Raw genomic sequence first — 20,243 nt, forward strand, 5'->3', positions numbered from 1 at the left:
GGAATATGCCACCTAAACAAAGGAAAATTCCTATGAGCCCAAGGGGGAAAAAACTTAGTGCAATAAATCTTTGATCAGTTATTGTTGAGATGTGAGATGATTAGCAATTCGCATTAATATATCATTTTTCTGAATGTTCTTTTCCGACTGATGCTTCCATCTCCGATGACTTCCCAAATCCAAGTTCCGACAAGTCCTGCTTTGCCATCAAGTTCCTGTGAAAAAGAACAAACATTTTTCCATTTTAACTCGTACTTATAAATGCACATATTATATACAAACATACAAAACACACACATATATTGCGACTTAGTTTACAGTATGAAAATTTTAATGCCTAGAGTGTGGATTAGCACGGGATTTCAGATCAAGGATTAACTAATTTCATCCACCATAATCACTGAGTACTCATGAAATATCTTTACAAATTTCTGTTCAAAACATTCAACAAAAACTTTTTTCTCATATTAGATTACTAAATCTGATCTTTTGCGGGGTTGTGTCTTGCATGCATAAAATGTTATGATATGATATTTTTAGCAGATACAGGGACTGGAACTACAACAGAAGATGATTCAATCGAACCAGCAAAGTAGGATTCTGAACAAATAGATCAAAATTTTCTGAAAGAAATTTTTTTAAAAAAAAAAATTATTTCTTGCAGTAAGAAAATTGAAGGCAATTGAGGCTCACTTTTCCATTCGACACTGCAAGTATTTCTTGGAGAATTGCCTACATTTTTCTGATTTATGACCAGAAGTTTTAAGGCAACTGAGGTACTCTTTCTTCTCCTAAAGGAATTAGAAAAAAGGTTAGTAACATTGAAGTTACAAACACAACTCAAGACCTCAATTAGAAAATCTTGTTTCAAGAAAATACTAGTACTTCTTTTAAAGAGCTCCAAGAATGAAAAGCAAGATTGCTTACCAAGTCACACTCATGCAAATGATCCAAAGGGAAGATGCCCTTCTCGGGTGGCACTGGTCTCAGCCCTCTATTCCCACCAAATGCACCTCCTATTCCAAATGGGTGAACTCATTGTTTTAAAAACAAGGCTATACAATTTGGGAAAACTACAAAAGAACTAGTATCCTCAGAGGACATTTATCGAACACCTAACCAGCAATTTAAACTAGACTAAAGAAAATGAAGTTTTCTGAAGAATAACATAAACAAAAGGCAATTTTCTTCCCTAAGCTTCAAAGGGATTGGATTTGGAAACTTTTTAAAAGCATGTGAACACGATATATTTAAGGACTATACTGGCAAGCTGAAAATTTTCAAGAGATTGATTAACAAAGAAACAAAATTCTATCATAAGAAGGAAAAGAAAAAAGAGACAAAAAAAGGAAGTTAATTTCCATGTTATGGAATTACCTGCACTCATTTTACAATGTGTTTGATCGCTGATTTGCCTACGTCTTCAGCTCTTCCAGTGCCAGCCAATCTGCAATTCTCCCAATAGACTCTGGTTTTAAAAATGGCAACTTTTAGATTCAGAGTTTTTATTTGACAATTGAGATTTACTGAAGAAGCTTAGCTCAGACTCAGGCCTACCAAAGAGGCCCATTCTTAACATGTAAATTAACCTTAAATAATGGGCTGTCGTTCATAAAAAAGGCCCAATTATTTAGTATTTTAAACGCTAAAAATGGAACATATGAAAACCCAACATGGTCTGTTAAGTGTTGTTTTTATGTCAACCATACAAGTATAAATTTGTTGAATATATTATGTTAATTATGAAATCTATAATTAGATAAATAAACTAGATTTGGAAAAGGCATACCGCCATCATTGAAAACAAAAAAAAAAAAAAGGGCCATTATCTTGTAGTGTGACCAAGTCATCTGATAATAAAAAGAAATATTAATAAATGTGGAGAATTAAGAATTTTATTTCTATAAAGCAATGTTTTTAATAACCAACCAAAAGTTGTATCCAATAATAATAATAATAACCAAGCAAGCAGGTCAACGAGATACATATTTAATCTATGTAAATCGTATTATTACCTAATCCATTCTACCTTAAATTGTTAGTTAGGGATTAAAAAATAGTTGTTACTTTCTTTTTTAAATGATAAACAAAGATTTACTTGGCGAGAAAGTTTGTTAACCACTACAAGACATTTATTGTTTATATTTTTTTTTCTTAAATAAAAAATTAAAATGTAGGAATATTTTTTAAACACATTTGTAAAATTTGAAAACACTGGTGAAAATGATTTCTCTTTTTATCTATTTTATAGATTGGTCTAAAAGTTGGAGCTCAAAGTTATGAACCATTTGCAAGTACTTGTCAAAATATTTGGACTTTGTCTAAAACCTCACCTGCCAGAAATTTCATTAAGCTCATGTGATACAGAATATTGATTAACAAAATAAAATAACAATAATCATTTTATTCTGACCTCAATCGAGAAGCTGTTATGTCAACATCAATCCAAATAATATGAGCCACGGGATACGAAACTGTTATTACATAGAAATAGGATCATATAATTATATGGAATATGCACTAATAAGATCTGATATAGCTAATTAAATATTGGTTATTGTTTTTAATCATTTGATTTGATACCATTTAAACGTAAAACAATAAGGAAATATAGGTGAAATATTATGAGAAAGTGAAATACTAACCACACAAATGAATTTGTGGGACTGTTAAAATTAATTAAAAACAGTTGGTTAGTCCAACACAAAATTCAATTAATTTTAGAATTTAACAAACATTTGCGTTTTTTATGTTCAAAATAACGAATTTGTATTATTTAATACATGAAAACATTTCTATATTTGTACAAACCCATGTGTGTATAAGAATTGTGAGACAAAATTATAATTTATGTATGGGATAGATAGAGATAGGAGTCAAATAATTGAGAAATCAAGAATAAAAATTGAAAAAAAAAAAGGTGGGATTTTGAGAAAAAAAATATCATTGATTTGTTGTGTGTTGTGATGGAAATATGAATCCAATTAAATCTGAGGTGAAAGGGGTCCCATAAACAAAATCTCTGAGTTGTTTTTTCGCCAACATGCGTTGTGATGAAATCAGTGCGGAAACTTCTTGCTATCACCCAGAGGTAATAATTGCATAATAAGTTCTTCGTATTTTAATCTTAATTATTATTTAAAACGAAAAAAGAAACATGGAATCTTTTCTTATCATGGTTTACACAAAACAAAAACAATCTATGTTTCTAAAAAAGCTGAAATTTGAGTTTTAACTCTTGTCATTGTCTTTCTCTTATCCCATTTGATATAGCATTTGCTACTTTTAAGGTGAAATTCAATTGATTTACATAGCCATCTTAAATAACTATATAAATATCAAGATGAACATGACCTCCTCCCGGTAATAGATCAAGCGTTGAGGTTCTCCATGAGTAATTTAGAACAGCGGCGATGATTGAAGTTATCATGATGTGGCTATTTTTGGTTTGTTTGTTCATAATGATATGTGGTTTTGAATAGGCTAAAGAAGGTATGGTAAAAGACTAAAGACACAAAGTGAATAAACCCCCGAAAAAAGGGTTCCCAAAAGGGAACAAATGACTTTATGAGGCAAATTGAAACGTTGCAGCAGCAACAATTGGATTTGTATAGACGTGTACTATCCACTACCTTTCACCATGGCTATGCTGAGTCTAGCTCAGAGAGCCGACCCATTCTCCCGTTGGCCCCACGCCTAATACAACAATGGATAAAATTAAAATACAACATCAGTATATGAGTATCTCCACTCAAATTTTCTTATGTAATTTTTTTCTTGCATCTTCTTTTAAGATATTATAATTAAAAATTTTAAATTAAAAATTTATCTATACTTTTTTTTACATAAAATGAAATTGCTCTTCTCATTAAGCTAAAGTTTTGTTCATTTTTCCTTCTATTTTGTTTGCTAGCTTTTGTGATTAATCAAATAATGGTAGGTAAGGTTAAGGGTCACATTGGAAAGGAGCGTCTTTTTTTAATCTTTCTTTTTTTTCTATTTTGCAATAAATAAACCTTCTATTCCCTATTTTCTCTCTATATATTCCATAGAAGGCTTTCACTTTTCCCTTGCCTTAATCGTGCGCCTTGGAAATCAACAAAACTTGGGCTCACACTCTTTAAAAACAAATGACAAAGCCAAACCATTCTTCATCATCAGAAGCTGAAAGCTGGAGCAGCAACAATGCTAATAACTCCAATTCATCATCCCCAACATCATCTTCTTCGGAAACTGTCTTGTCCAGGAAACTCAATGGTAAGAGAGGTAGGGACACAAGCAGCAAGCACCCAAGTTACAGGGGAGTTAGAATGAGGAGTTGGGGCAAATGGGTGTCTGAAATCCGTGAACCTCGCAAGAAATCTCGCATTTGGCTTGGCACTTTCCCTACCCCAGAAATGGCTGCTCGTGCTCACGATGTTGCTGCTTTGAGCATCAAAGGTGACTCTGCCATTCTCAACTTCCCCGACCTTACGGAGTTTCTTCCTCGACCCGTTTCATTACTGCCCCGTGACATTCGAGCTGCCGCTGTTAAAGCTGCGTCAATGGTCAACTTCAACGCGCTGTCGTCATCTCCTTCGTCATCATCTTTGGTATCTGAATCTTCATCCTTGTCAGAGTCAAATGCCTCGGATGAACCTGAGGAGCTCAGTGAAATTGTTCAGTTACCTAACATAGAAGGGAACTTCGACTCGTTGTTTGACTCGCAGAACGAGTTCATACTCCTTGACTCGGTCGATGGGTGGGTTTATCCACCACAAGATTTTTATGGAGGATTTTATGATCAGAAATGGGTTACTGAGAATTTAACAGCGGCCAGCTTTGAAACTACTTTCCTGTGGGAATAATTTACTACCTTTTCACTGTTTTTCTTTATTAGGGTTACTGTAATTTTCTAGGGGGAATTATTCGATTTGTTTGCCTATTTTTGCTAACTGGTCACTTGTCGCTTTCCATGTTTTTGTAATATATAGAATCACACAAACCAAACCATAGCTAGGTTTTCTCATTTCTGTCCAAAATATATAAATATTGTATACATCTCGAAGAAATTGATGAGGGTTTTTTTTTTTTAATTAAAGTTTTTGGATATAACAATTTGTGGTTGTTGTATTAGCTTTTTCATAGAACTTTTGAGGAACTAGAATTAAATGGTTGTCTTCTTTACTAGACAAGCTTTCTCAAATCATCTTCACATTCACATACAATGTGAATTATCATAATTTCTTATATAAAAATTTTAGTTGATAAACTTAAATTTTAAGATGAGTAAAACAATTCATCGTTTAGCTTCTATGGTTAAACTTCCAATACTAACAGCACTACGGTTTAAAATGATTTTGCAGTTAATAAGACTAAAATTAACAGGATAGGTTAATGTTGAGATTGTTTATTAGAAATACCCAAACTTATTATTTACTTATTATAACTAAAGAATTTTATTATAAAATAAAATAACAAAGATCAGATCTCTGTATGCCTGGGAATTTTAAATTCTTGATACCCTTTGATTCGTTGGAATCACCCGTATGGTCATTTTCGTCATCTCAAGTCACCTTTGACTTTTGTGAACCTAATCAAATTAGATATGTTAGAAAAAGAAGCTGTTGTTAGAAGACACTGAGAAATTGTAGGTGCATTCGAACTTAAGATGATGTCACTTTTTAATTAAAGCTAAATTTCATATTCATATAGAATTAATTTTTTTATGCTATAGCGAATTGGCTTGATAATGGAATAAAATGTACCGTTGAAGACATTTGAATTTTGATAAAGAATAAATTGAAAGATATGACATATACGCAATAAAATGGACCGTTGGAGGGAGATTTATTGAAGAAGAAAAAAGAGAGAGAGAGAGAGAGAGAGAGAGAGAGAGAGAGAGTGACAATTTGATGATAAATGTAGACATAATGTCAAACGAATAGGATAAAATTTTTTACCTTTTGATGTCGAAATGTGGAGACATTTTGTTTTGGGAAAACAGTTTGATAGGCCAAACACGAGTTTTTGTCTTTCTAGTTAACTGTTTATGTGTGACTAGGATTTCCATTCTCCAGAAAGAAATCATTGTTATATACACACTTAATCAGAATTTCAATGAAATCTTTTGTCATTATATCACAACTGGAATTGATATTTTATGTTTTTTTTTTCCTTAAATTTCAGTGAAGTTTATGAAATAAAAATTGTTGGCTAAGATTAAAACTCTGTATTGTCAGACGTGAATTTTCAGTTTCATCATGCATGAATTTTTTTTTTTTATAATTTAGAATTATTCTGATTTTGTTTATTTTTGTTTTGATCTGATTATGCAATTTAATTGTTTAAACATGGGTTTTATGATTGGACATGATTACACAGTAAAAATTAAAAATTATTCACGATTATCTAATAATAGGAGAAAATTAACTAATTTTGAAGTGACTGCTTTATTTCTAGGTAGAAAATTGTTTGGTTCTAGCTTGTGGATTTTAAGTGGGAAAACGGACTAATCTACATAACTATTTTTTCTTTAGTGGAATTCAAAATTTTAAAAGTAATATATAATTTGATTAAATTTGGGACAAGTTTTAAATTTGAAACTTAAAATTTAATGAGACATAAACAACTGACAAGCAAGATAAACTTGTCGTTGTTATTTATACCGTTAGGTCTAAGAGTATATACAAACTTGTGTGACAATAATGAAATAATCGGTATTTATTTTAATCACCAATCTTGACCAAAAAAAAAAAAAACAAAAACATACGTAACATCCAGATAAGGTATTAAATCTTAGGAATAATATATTTTTAGTCATTAAATTTGATAATTAAATTTACTATAATATCTTTTTTTATTCACTTTGACATTTTAACCTAATAATTGGATTCATTTTGATTGGTGAACTTAAAATAATAGAAATGTTTAATGGTAAAAGTGTCACATTCAATTTTTTAATAATTTGGTCAGTGCTTGAACAGGTTTAACGTCAGTTCCTAATTCAACTAGTTTAATCAGTTCGATCACTATAACTAGGGGTGAGCGTTAGATTGAATTGAGTGGAAAAATTTTAAGTTAATCGAGTTCATAAGTCCTATTTTATCATCCTAACTTAATTTGATTTTTTTTTTAAACAAGTCGAGTTGAATTGAGTTAAATTAAAAAAAATTAAACATTCCAAATAAAAATATTGTTACAATATAACTAATTTCATGTTAAAGCACATAAATTTGAAATCATATAATTTGTAAATTTTTCAAAGCAAAAAAAAAAAAAACTTGAGTATGATAAATTTGAATCATTAATTAGGTCTTCAAAATTATTATTTTAGAAAATTTTAGAATCATAACCTTTTATTTATTTTTTAAAGTATAAATTTTGAAATTTTTATAATTATTTATAAATTTAAAAATTATTTTTGATTTCTTTTTGTAATTTTTGTTGAGAGAGAGACCAAATTTGTTTTCAATGTTGATAATGACCAAAAAGGTATTTACACTAATCTATTATTCGAGTTATTTGAATTGTGAAATTTAACTCAAAACTCAAATCAAGTTATTTGATTTGACTCGAATAATTTAAATAACTCAATTTGATTAACTCGAAATTCAATTTTTATTTTATTTTTTCAAATCAAATAAAGTTTTGCTCACTCCTAGCTAGAACAACAATAGTGAAACAAGTAATTAAAAATTCATAAAAATATTTAAAAAGAAAAAAAAAAAGAAATTTTCATTAAATCGGACCAACCTGTTTCATTGTCACTTTTTTTCTCTATTTTTTATTTTTACCAATTTCAAACGATTTCCAAGCCAATCGGTTTAACTCCTTTGTTTAAACCATTATATCAATTAGTTTTTAGTATTTCTGATTTGGTCTTGTTTCAATAACACCGGTTACACCTCATCAAATCTTGACAGAATTCAAGTTTGGGGACCAAAATGGATCTAGTTGTCAAATTAAAAAATCAAAGTTGACCAAAAAATACAGATACCGAAATGAACCTAGTTACCAAATTGAGACCCAAATTTATATTATCCCTAAAATTTATAAAAAACAAAATCATAATACATAAAAAAGAATATACCAACATAAAAGAAATGCTCCTTTAATTAATTGCAATTATTAAAGTAATTATTTTGATTACTAGGCTGTCAGTGTTTAAAGCTAGAAGAAATTGTAGATGGAGCATAACTCCACCACTTCTAATGCTAGAAGCAAAGACAAATGTTAGGTTAAATTGTTTGATCATATATCTAATAGAAAAGGAAAATGTTTCAAAAATTGGTTTAAGGATTGACTATTTTTAATTGTGTTGTTTTTCTACGAGAGTTATTTGTTAAATCCTTATAAAAACTCGTGAATTTTGGTTATTTTCTAACCAAACCACTAATGCTTGTAGATAAAAAGTCTTTATAATATTTATTAATGCTTGTACGATAAGTTAATAGTTGTCATCAATTGGGGCACAAAATTAAATTTAGATATTTAGCAACATTTTTAAAATATTTTGTTGCAAAAAAAAAAAAAAACATATTCCATTAGTGAAAGTCAATTAATTGGTATGGATGCATGTTTTAATTAATTTATATTCTCGAAATTTTAAAATAAATGAAACCCAATTGTTAGTGTTGATAATTAAGGGATTTTGATTTTGACCAACCATCTTCTCCACATCTTTGCCGTTTTCTTTAGGGAAATTTGATTATTTGTTAATTACAGCTCTATTGGAAATGACTCGAGGACGCTAGCACATCAATTCTAGCCTTACAACCTGCAATAAAAACCTATAAATATTTCAAGTTAATAAGAGAAAATTCGCAGATTTGCACGTTCTTCCTAATCTGGTTGAAAAAAATTCATAAATAATTTAAAGACTATTGGTTACATTATGAAAACTTTTTGGACTATGCTATTTCCTTAAATAAATTAAATCGCATAAAAATAAAACCTTTTCGTTTCATAAACAAATTACTTTGATACAAATTCAAGTTAAATATTTATTTGGATAAAATTAAAGTTTATTTTTGACATTTTCGAATTTAATATTTTATTATATATAAAATAGTAATGTAAATTATTTAAATAAAATTCAGGTTTTTTTTAGAAAAATGCCATATTGGTTTTCATTTGACTTGACTTAATACATACGTATTTGTTTAGTCGTCAACTTACAAGTTGTGTATAAATAATGAGCTTTGATTCTAGTTTGCATGATTCTTCTATGTTAACAAGTGATGATAAAATAATGGGTAAATTGTCAAAATTATCACTTTTATTTACTTCAGATTACATTTTAGTTATTTATATTTGAAATGTTACGTTTTAGTCACTTACGTTAATATGTTGTAACATTTTAATCACTGAGTCATTAATTATCGTTAACGGTGTAACAGTAAGTTGACGTAACACGTTAAATTATCATTTCAAATAAAAATTTTACGTTAAATTATACAATTGGTCCCCATGCTTTTTTGTTTTGATCAATTTAATTTTTTTCTTTTATGTTATTTTAACTTCTTTTTTTCTTTATTTTTCATTCTCTTTTGTTTCTCCATTTGTTTTCCTCCCTTCATCTTTTTTAATGTAGTTTTCTATGTTTTCCATTTGTTAAAACTAATCCCTATATATTTGTCTTTTTGAACTTTTTTTTTCTTCCTCTCCTTTAGTTTTAACAAATGAAAAACATAGCAATTAACGTATAAAATATTAAATTGCTGAAAATGAAAAAAATATGGCGACCAATTGTATAATTTTACCTAAATTTTTTATTTGAAGTGATGTTCCACGTCAGTTTACTGTTACATCGTTAATAGCAATTAACGACTCAATGACTAAAATGTTATAACACGTCAACGTAAATAACTAAAACGTAACATTTTAAATATAAGTAATTAAAATATAACCTGAAGTAAATAAAAGTGACTATTTTAATAATTTATCCTAAAATAATTAAATCGATCTACGTTGTAGTTGTTTCTTTTTAAGAATTGAAAATTATATGGTCCAACATTTTATCTAGTGCATTGAATATAAAAGAAAGTGCAGGAATTACGAACAATTTTACAAGTGTTTTATAGATCAAGTGAATAAATTATTGTTTGGGATAAATTTTAAAATATATTTCAAACTTTGACATAAAACAGTTTTGTTTTAACCTAACATGCATATGAAATTTCTATTTTAATTCAATTATATAAATAAAATTTTAATTTTAATTCAATTTATATATATTAAAAATTAACCAAAATATATACATCTACAACTATTTCACATAGATTTGCATGATTTGACATGACTTGTTGTGTAAAACGAGCTGAAATAAGAGCAAAGGGAAGAATGCATTAAAAGGAAACCGATTCACTGAAAGGGCCATAGTGATTAGCTATTCCCTTACATATACGACATCATAAAGGGGTGGACTAGCTTTTATTGCAGCATTGAATTAGGGCAAGTGACCCTCCATGTGATGATAGGGAGGACTGAATTTTTTTTTTAAATAAAAGCTATAAAAAATAACAATTGTATTTAGTTATAATTAGAATTAACAATTTAAAAATATGATAAAATTTATAATCGAAATATATTTAAACTTAAACCATATTAAATTGAGATAAAGTACATAAATAGTAGAACTTAAATTAAAATAAATCTAAATTAAGAATTTACAAATAATTTATTTAGAATAAAACTCAATTTGAGATTTCAAAACTCTCATAATATTACTATTAAACTAAAAGCTGGTTAGCAAAATTTGATAAAATTTCTTTTAGTTTTGAAACAATTAAAATGGAACTATTATTTATTAAATAAATTTTATATTTATATTTAAATATTTATAAAATATATATTTTAATATTAAAGTGTTTAAAATAATAAAAATTAATTTATAGTTCCGGTTGATGGAGAGAGGAAATAAAGAAGGGGGGCGATATGGTAGGTGTTGGGTCAGCCGCTGGCTCCATTCTTTCGGCTAAGCTATCTTGGACGGACCCAACCAAGATATGCAAAACGAAGATTCGAGTATAGATAGATTTAACAATTTTAAAAATATAATTATTTACGATATGATATGATAAAAATAATTCTTTTATGATTTCCAACTTAATAATGAAACATGTAATCTCAAAACTATTAAATCAAATGTGGAAGCAATTTGGAATCTGATCAATGGGAACAGTTGAATTGAGGTAGAGGTTAGCATGGGTCGCGTCACCCGACCCGGTCCGGCCCGAAGACTCGCCCAAAATGTGGGAGGGTTTGGGCAAAAATATAGGTCTAAAAAATAGAATTGGACAAAAAATAAGGCCCATTTAAGAAACGGGCAGGGCCCCGGATAAGTCATCTTTGGCCCGGGCCTGGCCTGGCCCAAATTTACTAAATGATAATTTTTTTTTATTTTTTTAATATTATTTATTGTTATTTTCTCCCTATTTTGTTACCATTTTAGAATTATGTTGCTACTATTTTGTTGTTATTATTTGGATATTGTATAAAACTTATTTTATTGTTCATTTTGTTATTATTTTAAAGACATTTGTTAATGTTGTTATTATTTTAGAGACATTTGCTTGTTAAGTTGCATTTATCTTAGTGTTATTTAAGTATACATATTTTTAAATTTTTTTCAATTTGTTAGGAAATATTTATTTTGATGTTTTAATATTTTCATGTATTATATATATTTTAAAATTATATAAAAATAATATAACAATTAATATGGTTGGGCCGGGTCGGACCTGAGTTTTAGCATTTTTATTCTGGTCGGACTTGAGCAAAATTTTAAGCCCATTTTTTGGGCTGAGCCAGGGCCGGCCTAGCAAACAAGCCTGAATTTTTGGTCGAGCTTGGCTCGGCCCGGTCCATACTCACCTCTAAATTGAGGTGTTTGATGATTTTAAGTTTTAGCAAAACTTCCATGGAATGAAGCTTGATTTGGTAACATCGTTTCATCAAATTATTCAATTTACAAATATAATTAAGAGTAGATGAGGATTGAAAATCTAAATTAAACCCTGTTAGTGACTTAACTATTCCTCTATTTCATTTATTAATTGGAACAGGAATAGGAATAGTAAGGTGAAATAGTTATGGTTTGTAATTTTAAATTTGTATCTAAACAACAAACGATTAATAATAAAACTGACTATAAGTGAAGATTGTGAAAAAATGATTGTACGGGGTTGTAATTATTTATTGTGGAAGAGTATATTGAATTTAAGTTAATTATTGAATAAAATTATTTTTAAATTAACTATGTTTATTTAATATATTTATTTATAGTTTCTTGTTCCAACCTATATAGAAATGTGAGTTAGAATAATTGAATGGGTGTGCATATTGGAAAGCAAATAAAAGTGATCATATATACCCAAAAGCTCAAAATTAAAGTAGTTTGGTAAGATGCATAATCAAAGAGACCTTAATTTCTTCCCATTTGGGGTGTGTGTGTTTTTGCATTATCTCATCAAGTTTTGCGAGGAAATGGGTTTCTTGTTTAAGATGAATGCTAAATGATGCAGGTGGGGCCTACTTATTACATACTTTGTATATTATTCAGGTTGTGCTACGAAATAATGGTGGCGATGATTAAATAATTCTGGGTTTTCGCATCTTGTGTTGTTGGGGCAATCATTTTGAATTGAAACCATTGTGATACAACCACAGTATGGGATAATAAACTGATTTTGAACCTCCTAAAGTGTGTCCCCATCATTATGCTATTGTAAAATTACAAGTTAAAAAAATAGAAAAGCAGACAATCAAATGATTTTGAGTTGATTGGGTTTAATGATATTTATAAAAATATATGGTAGTGATATACCAAAGGAGAAAAAATTAAAACAGTAAGTAATATTCTTCAAATCCAACATTAAGATCACTTCAGTTGTTTTGCAAGATGCTTTTTGATTTGATTCAGGATTACTGCCGACCTTTTAAACCATTGGTGATTATGAGAAATCACTGTGGTGTTTAGCTCTGACACTTCCAATGAGCAACAAGAAACCAAATTCAATAAACCACCAGCATTGCAGTTCCAGATAATCCTGGTGTTTATCTTGGCATCCCTGTTCTTTAGGGGAGATCAAAGATGGCAGCACTTGGATATATATTAGACAAAATGAGCAATAGAATGAGAAAATGGAAAACATAAAACTGTCTCCGGTGGGAAAGAAGTGATGCTTATGGAGTGTTGACGGCAATACTTGCCTGTGTTATGACATCTGCTAAATTTCCCAAGAAATGAGCTCTGCTACTGCAGGATTCCAGTGAGGACAGACTGGAGCTGAAAGGAAAATTCATTGCAAGGCTTGGCATTTCCTAGCAAGCCCTAAAACTGAAAGTGTTTCAATCTTGCTTTGTCATCAAAACAAAGCTGGAGAATTATTCAAGAGCTTGAAGCTTTATATGTTAGGGTTTTGAAAGGGTTGTATTTTCCCCACAAATCTGTCATTGAAACTGGGAAGGGTGCTGGAGCCTCATGGGCATAGAGTAGTTTGGTGGATTCTAAGAAATTTTTGAAGGAGAATTTAATGTGGTAGTAAGTAACGGTGAAAGGTATACATTTGGGAGGACATAAGCTGAACTTTCTAGGGATTGCTAAGTAAAGATTTGGAATCTAAAACTACCCAGCAAACTTAGAATTTTATTTGGAACTGCTGCACTAATGCATTGCCTTCAAGAGAGGGACTTTTGGAAATGGAAATGTCTCCCTAACCCAACATGTGAGATATGCTAGCAGTATGATGGGACCATTGAGCATCGACTTTTTGGTTGTGACTGGGTAAGAGTCATTTGTTTCGATATATGGTCTAGGAAAACATTAGTACCTTTTATTGTTGGTTGCTTTCTATTGTTGGAATTATTGAAAGATTAGAGATTCAGAGATGATTTACAGGTTAGAATTTGTTATACAGCTTGGTATATATGGAAAATGAGGCGTGAAAGAGTTATGCAGGGGAAACAGATTGATATTTGGAAGACAATAAAGAAGATACGAATTGTGTCTAAGGAAATTATGGATTGTCGGGATGGAAAAGAGAGTCAGACCAGGCTGTCAAAGGGTAACATAACAAGCCAGAGGAATAATGGTTGAAACTTAGTTGTGATACGGCTTTTATCCCAAGACATGGAAAGCTGGACTTGGGGTTACTGTTTGAGAGTGCAGGGACATTGGTTGATGGAACGAGTTTGAGTACTGTCTCAAATTCTCCAGAAACGACTAAAGCATTGGCACTAAAATTGGGTGTTGAACATGCTAGGAAGAGGAATTTTGAAAAGATCATATTGGAAAATGACTCACAAACTAGGCATGATGAATTTGTGACGAAAAAAGGGAAGCATAGATGGAAACTGAAACATATTATTGTGATGATGGATAGATTAATCAAATCGATTCCACAAGTTAGAATCCAACTGATCAGGACATCTGGCTAACAAGGCTTTTGATTGGGTTGCTACCTACTACAAGAAAGAGATAACCATAGTAGACTGGGTCGCTCGAACTGCATATCTTGGACAAGGATGGACTGCCTGCTCCTCCAAGTTAGACACCTTTATTAGATAATTTATGAGGCAAGTGTGAAGTGCCCTTGACTGCTAAGATTAGATTTGTTGAGAGTTTTGTTTTGTGTGTACGGTTGTATTGTGACTTCAATGACAGGAAGAGAAAGAAAAAATTCCAAGAATATAATTGGTGCTACAAAAATGTTTGTGACTTAATGAGACATGGGTTGCACACTAAAGGAATCGTATGAAAGTTTGGCAATGCCAGAAAAAAAAATATTAAAAAAAATAAAATAAGAAACCCACAAGAAAGGATTTTCCTATGTTAATAATTCAAAATAGGGTCGTTACATCCAAATCTTAAACATCCTTGATGTTACATTTAATATATTTGTCAAAATCAATGCAACAGTTTGTAAAGCAGTATCCCTATCCGTTTATATATACACGTGAGAAATCAAAGAGAAAGAAAAAATTATTTAACCAATATTTTTGGAGTTAATCAACGAAACACAATGGACTGCAAATTAGAATATAGCTAAACTTATCTACAGAATTCTCAAACGCCCAACTCAATCTTTGCCATAACCTCATTAACCATTAACATTAAAATTTGAACCCTAAATTTACTATTTATTCATTAAATATAATATAGATATTTGTATCATTTTGCTTTCACGCTATAATTTATGAAGTTGCCTTAATTGGTTTAATGGTGGCTTGGGGGCAACTTGGGACAGAGGCAAAAAATAAAAAACAAAACAAATGGTACATTCAAGAAAACAAGGATAACAGAGATATTAATAAAAATAAAACTGTAGGTGATTGGAGATCCATCAAACGATATTGTGCGCTTAAGTTGGTAGAATCTGACATTTTCTTCCCTTGTACAAATCTGGATTATGCTGCCATTCTGAGTTTCAATAATGTCAACAATGGGGAATTTTGCTTAAGCATTGTTTACGACTACTTCTAGACCTAAAGCCAATATAGAAACATATTCTGAGAGCATGATCAAGTACAAAAAAAAAAAAAAAGATTATTTGATCATGCTCGGGTTTGCAGTAACTTGCTAACATGAAGGTAAGGATTAATGCGTGATCAATGTGCATAACAGTTTAGTACCCATAACCTGTCGCCAAAAAAAGCAAAGGAATTGGTTAACCAAACATTTGATAAAACTTAAATGGTGAACAGTCAAATTCATCATAGTAACTTAAATGGTGAACAGTCAAATTCATCATAGTCAGCTTCTAATCAAGCGAAAAAACCTGAATTATCCATAGGGTTCCCAGCAGGCAAAGGTTCAGGCTTCTTGATGTCGACAACCACGGCATCCGAAGTGAGGAATGTCCTTGCAACAGAAGCTGCATGCTCCAAGCAACATCTTACCACCTATGTTTCAGAAAAACCATATGATTACTTGTTATTCCCCAGACATACTGTTCAACTTGATACAGCCAATTTTCCTTTTATAGCCTATGTATGAACCAGAGAGAAAAATGGAAGAACAGTTTCAAATAATCAACTCACTTTTGTAGGATCAATAATACCAGCTGCCATCAGATCCTCATATTTTCCGGTTGCAGCATTATAGCCATAGCTAGGGTTGTCATTTGATAGCACCTAATGGTCAAAAAACCTAATTAGAACAACAAACAGTATTAAACATAATATAATCAGATATGATCTGTGACAATGGCATACCTTTTCAATGACAACACTCCCGTTGACTCCAGCATTCTTGGCAATCAACTTCATTGGATAGCTCAGTGCCCGTTTAACAATATCTGCTCCAACCTGCCAACAATTATTAGGTCAGAGAAAAGGTTCCATTTCATGTAATAAGAATGTCTGAAATCCAACAGACAATTTAAAATCTAAGACATGCATAACCTTCTGCTCATCATTGTCAAGAGTCTCTTTTATGGCATCAACCTTAGCAGCAAGCCTCAATAAGGTGCAACCTCCACCAACTACAATGCCTTCTTCAACAGCTGCCTGAAAATAATTAATATTTTAAAATTAAATTAAGCATGAGAATAGATGTTAGGAAATAAAAGTTTGTAGTACAAAATCTTGTACAACTTTCATAAGAAATATGAAGCAATAAACCTTTGTTGCATTAAGAGCATCTTCCACTCTCAGTTTCTTTTCTTTGAGTTCAGTTTCTGTTTGTGCTCCAACCTAGAAACACAAATAATTAATTAAACAAACAAACAAAAAGATAATATACTCTCTATCAGTGTGTATATGTAATGTACATACATATATCATGAATGCTGCATTAAGCAAGGCCAATGTTTACCTGAATGACAGCAACACCGCCAGAGAGCTTTGCAATTCTCTCATTGAGCTTTTCTTTTTCATATTCCTGATCTGCTGCCTGCATACAGAATACATTCATCACTCGATTGAAAAGAGGACAGGTGAAGATACTAATAGGAAGGGATAAAGGGATTCAAATTTAAAGAACCTCAACAAGGTTCTTGATCTGGGAAACTCTCTTATTCACTGCTTCCTGTGTACTTCCATCACCAACAATTGTTGTGGTCTCCTTAGTGAGCACCACTTTTGCAGCATGCCCTAGGACCTCATTCTCAGCTTTGTCCAATGATAAACCAACCTCTTCTCTTATCACAGTACCTAAATATATACTACAATAAGTTTTAACAAGAGAACAATGAAACAATCCAACTTATGGTTACCATAAGATGCTGCACAAACCTCCAGTGAGTACTGCAATATCATCAAGATATTGACCTTTGCGCTCTCCAAAACCAGGGGCTTTCAGAGCTGCAATCTTTAGTGACCCCCTGAGCTTGTTTACAACAAGAGTAGCAAGAGCTTCCTGTTCAATGTCTTCTGCAATTATTATAATTGCGTAACCCCCTTTAATAGCCTCTTCCAAAACGTGGATGAGATCTCTTGCGTTTGTTATCTTTTTGTCAACCAGGAGTAACTGCAGAAAACAGCTTTAAGAAATCAGAGACCTAGCCAAATAGAATCCCTCAGGACCCACCCGCAGAGTATAACATATTGCTTTCAAGTTGATGCATAATAAAATGCCAATTACCTTGCAATTTTCATATTCAACAGCCATTTTCTCACTATCAGTAACAAAATAAGGAGAGATATAACCACGGTCAAATTGCATCCCTTCAACAACATACAAACTGTTTTCCGAACTGCTACCTTCCTCAAGAGTCACTATGCCTTTTCTTCCAACTTTTCCCATAGCTTCAGCAATCATATTGCCAACTTCATAGTTGTTTCCTGCACTAACAGCAGCCACATCTGCTAATTCACTGTCTTCAACCTGCAGGCCAATCCCAGACATATTAAGAAAATTCCTAAAGTTATAACTTCATTTTTTTAAAAAGATGAAGTTCAGAATTTGTAAATCATGGTAGAGAAGAACATCCTGGTTTACCTCCTTTGACATTGACTTAAGTTCAGACACCAGGGCCTTTGTAGTTATTTCAATCCCTCTCGATATTTGAATAGGGCTTGCACCAGCAGCAACCACCTGTAGAAAATAACCATAAACCAAAAAGCAATATAGCAATAGACAGGATATGTAATATTCCAATGAGATGATTGTTACAAATATCACACAAACCTTAACACCTTCGGTTATTAAACCCTGCGCAAGAACAACTGATGTGGTGGTTCCATCACCAGCCAAATCATTGGTCTTTGAAGCAGCCTGTCTCACCAATCTAGCACCAATGTTCTCCACAGGATCTTCCAACTCAACCTATAAAAAGGAAATGAAAAATCATAAACCAAAAAGGAACAGGGAAATATTCCAGTCAAACAAAGAAAGAAAACTGCAAGCTTAAGTAAACAAACAAGAATAACTACAAAGAAAATATAATAATTATTCCAAATCCGAAACCAAAAACAAAAGAACCAATACAACCAGAAAATAACCCGACTGATTAATCAATTATCATTAGCAAAAGAAGTCAGCACATTAACAAATATAATAAAAATAAGAAAGACCGGCATGCAAAATAAATAATTGATTAATATTCATTTCTTGTGCATTCATCAAACAAAGGTAATCATACCTCCTTAGCAACAGTTACACCATCATTAACAATTTTTGGGGAGCCATACTTGCTCTCTAAAACTACATTTCTCCCTTTTGGACCAAGAGTAACACCAACTAGGTCTGCAAGTTTGTTAACACCTGTCTGAAATGGAGAAGACAGGCGTACATCATCAAAATTGTCAAAGGATATCATACTAAACAAATCATTCACTGAAACTTACTTGTAATTTCTTGATAGCAGAACCATCCGTGTTAAAATGCAGCTCCTTGGCCATAGCCCGAATTTTGGAAGAGTGTCCTCTCCGCAAAATCACCTTCTGTTTCTTGCCTAGAAAGGCACTTGATGAAATAGATTCAAATGATGACAATCGACCTGAAGAATTGAAAAACTTCTTATCCATCTGCTTACTGCAAGGAAATCCTAGAGAGCCAATTGACGACATGGCAATGAAAGATGAAGCCATTTTCTTTCAAGAACCTGAAACAGTATATAAACACAAGACACGTAAATCCATTTAGTGCCAACTAAAACAGATAAAGCACAAATGAAGAGTACGGATTGTTGCATAAAGCTTCACATTCTTACTGAAAACACCCATATGAAATAATAATAATAAATTACTTCGATTTTCCAACCTATCTTGAAGCAGTTCCAAATTCTGTATTCTTGATAAATAAATGCAGATAAAGCAAAATTTCGACAACAATCAAAACCCAATTCAGTAGAGAACAATTTCCACCATTATACGTTCGAATAATTCAACAGATTTTTATATAATAGGGAAAAAAAAACTAAAAAAAGAAGAACTTCATTCAACTCTTTTATAGACCCATGTAAACCCAACCCTTGAAAGCTACACTAAAAGATTGCCCTGGTTAAAATGCAGGTTCCATCATTGATAAAGCTTTAACTTCATATATGCTACAAAAAACTCGGTTTTCTCAGCATTGAGGAAGCTGAAAGGGAAATGAAAAGAAGAAACATCTAAAAAGGATAAAAAGTGGGGAATTTTACCTGAGAATGGCGGTTGGTAGTCTGATATGATGTGTCTTAAAAGGGTTTTTGAGGATAAGGAAGAAGACTCCAGAGACGGAGGAAATATTGTCAGCTTGGGGAACTCCGCAGAGTGAATGCAGTGATAAATATTTTAGGGAATAATCTACTTAGCATAATCTACTTTTAACCAAGTGGTTATTTATTTAAGTCTATTTTGTTAGTAATTGTAAAAAATAATAAGTGTAGTATAATTTTGTTACCTCAATTTGGTAACGTAGTACAATTTTAAAGTATTATATTTAATATTTTAATAATCGAATCGATAATTAAATAAATTAAGGTGGAAAGAAACTTTGGATTTTATTAATTTACATTGATGATTTTATTAAAAAAATTAAAACCGTGATATTTATTCACTTAACTAATTTAGTATGTGATTAATAAAATGACCTTAAATAAATAACAATTTTTAAAATTAGAGGTTAATGTGAACCTATTTATCTAATTAAGAGGTCAAAAGTTACAACATTCTAATATTTTATTATAAATTATGGGATTTGATACATTACTGACAGTTTACAGTTTCTGAGATAACCCTGACTACTTAAAATGAATCTGAATGATTGATCAGGATAGCTCATTTTTGTACTATAATAAATATTTAAATATAAATTTTAGGATTTAATTAACAGAATG

General features: G+C 31.2%; 3 protein-coding genes across 3 annotated transcripts; 1 reads left to right on the forward strand and 2 right to left on the reverse strand.

The window, feature by feature from the left end:
* Positions 1 to 27: 27 nt before the first annotated feature.
* Positions 28 to 1,545, reverse strand: LOC108449976 (uncharacterized). Its single transcript, XM_017747380.2, has 4 exons — positions 1,378 to 1,545; positions 928 to 1,016; positions 694 to 791; positions 28 to 215 (listed from the first exon to the last, which is right to left on the reverse strand). Exons 1-4 carry the CDS (start codon positions 1,385 to 1,387, stop codon positions 122 to 124), a joined length of 291 nt encoding a protein of 96 aa, XP_017602869.1. The 5' UTR covers positions 1,388 to 1,545; the 3' UTR covers positions 28 to 121.
* A 1,305-nt stretch (positions 1,546 to 2,850) lies between these two features.
* LOC108452166 (ethylene-responsive transcription factor TINY-like) lies at positions 2,851 to 5,080 on the forward strand. The gene is made up of 2 exons (XM_017749927.2): positions 2,851 to 3,091; positions 4,053 to 5,080. Exon 2 carries the CDS (start codon positions 4,131 to 4,133, stop codon positions 4,845 to 4,847), a length of 717 nt encoding a protein of 238 aa, XP_017605416.2. The 5' UTR covers positions 2,851 to 3,091; positions 4,053 to 4,130; the 3' UTR covers positions 4,848 to 5,080.
* Positions 5,081 to 15,336: 10,256 nt separating this feature from the next.
* Positions 15,337 to 19,730, reverse strand: LOC108453550 (ruBisCO large subunit-binding protein subunit beta, chloroplastic-like). The gene is made up of 15 exons (XM_017751707.2): positions 19,566 to 19,730; positions 18,772 to 19,028; positions 18,567 to 18,692; positions 18,113 to 18,250; positions 17,924 to 18,019; positions 17,567 to 17,809; positions 17,218 to 17,452; positions 16,967 to 17,136; positions 16,799 to 16,876; positions 16,606 to 16,677; positions 16,387 to 16,491; positions 16,198 to 16,290; positions 16,024 to 16,116; positions 15,762 to 15,885; positions 15,337 to 15,622 (listed from the first exon to the last, which is right to left on the reverse strand). Exons 2-15 carry the CDS (start codon positions 19,012 to 19,014, stop codon positions 15,609 to 15,611), a joined length of 1,830 nt encoding a protein of 609 aa, XP_017607196.1. The 5' UTR covers positions 19,015 to 19,028; positions 19,566 to 19,730; the 3' UTR covers positions 15,337 to 15,608.
* Between the last annotated feature and the right edge of the window lie 513 nt (positions 19,731 to 20,243).

The sequence above is a fragment of the Gossypium arboreum genome, chromosome 5, assembly GCF_025698485.1.
Source record: "Gossypium arboreum isolate Shixiya-1 chromosome 5, ASM2569848v2, whole genome shotgun sequence".
In the NCBI taxonomy this organism is placed as follows: domain Eukaryota; kingdom Viridiplantae; phylum Streptophyta; class Magnoliopsida; order Malvales; family Malvaceae; genus Gossypium; species Gossypium arboreum.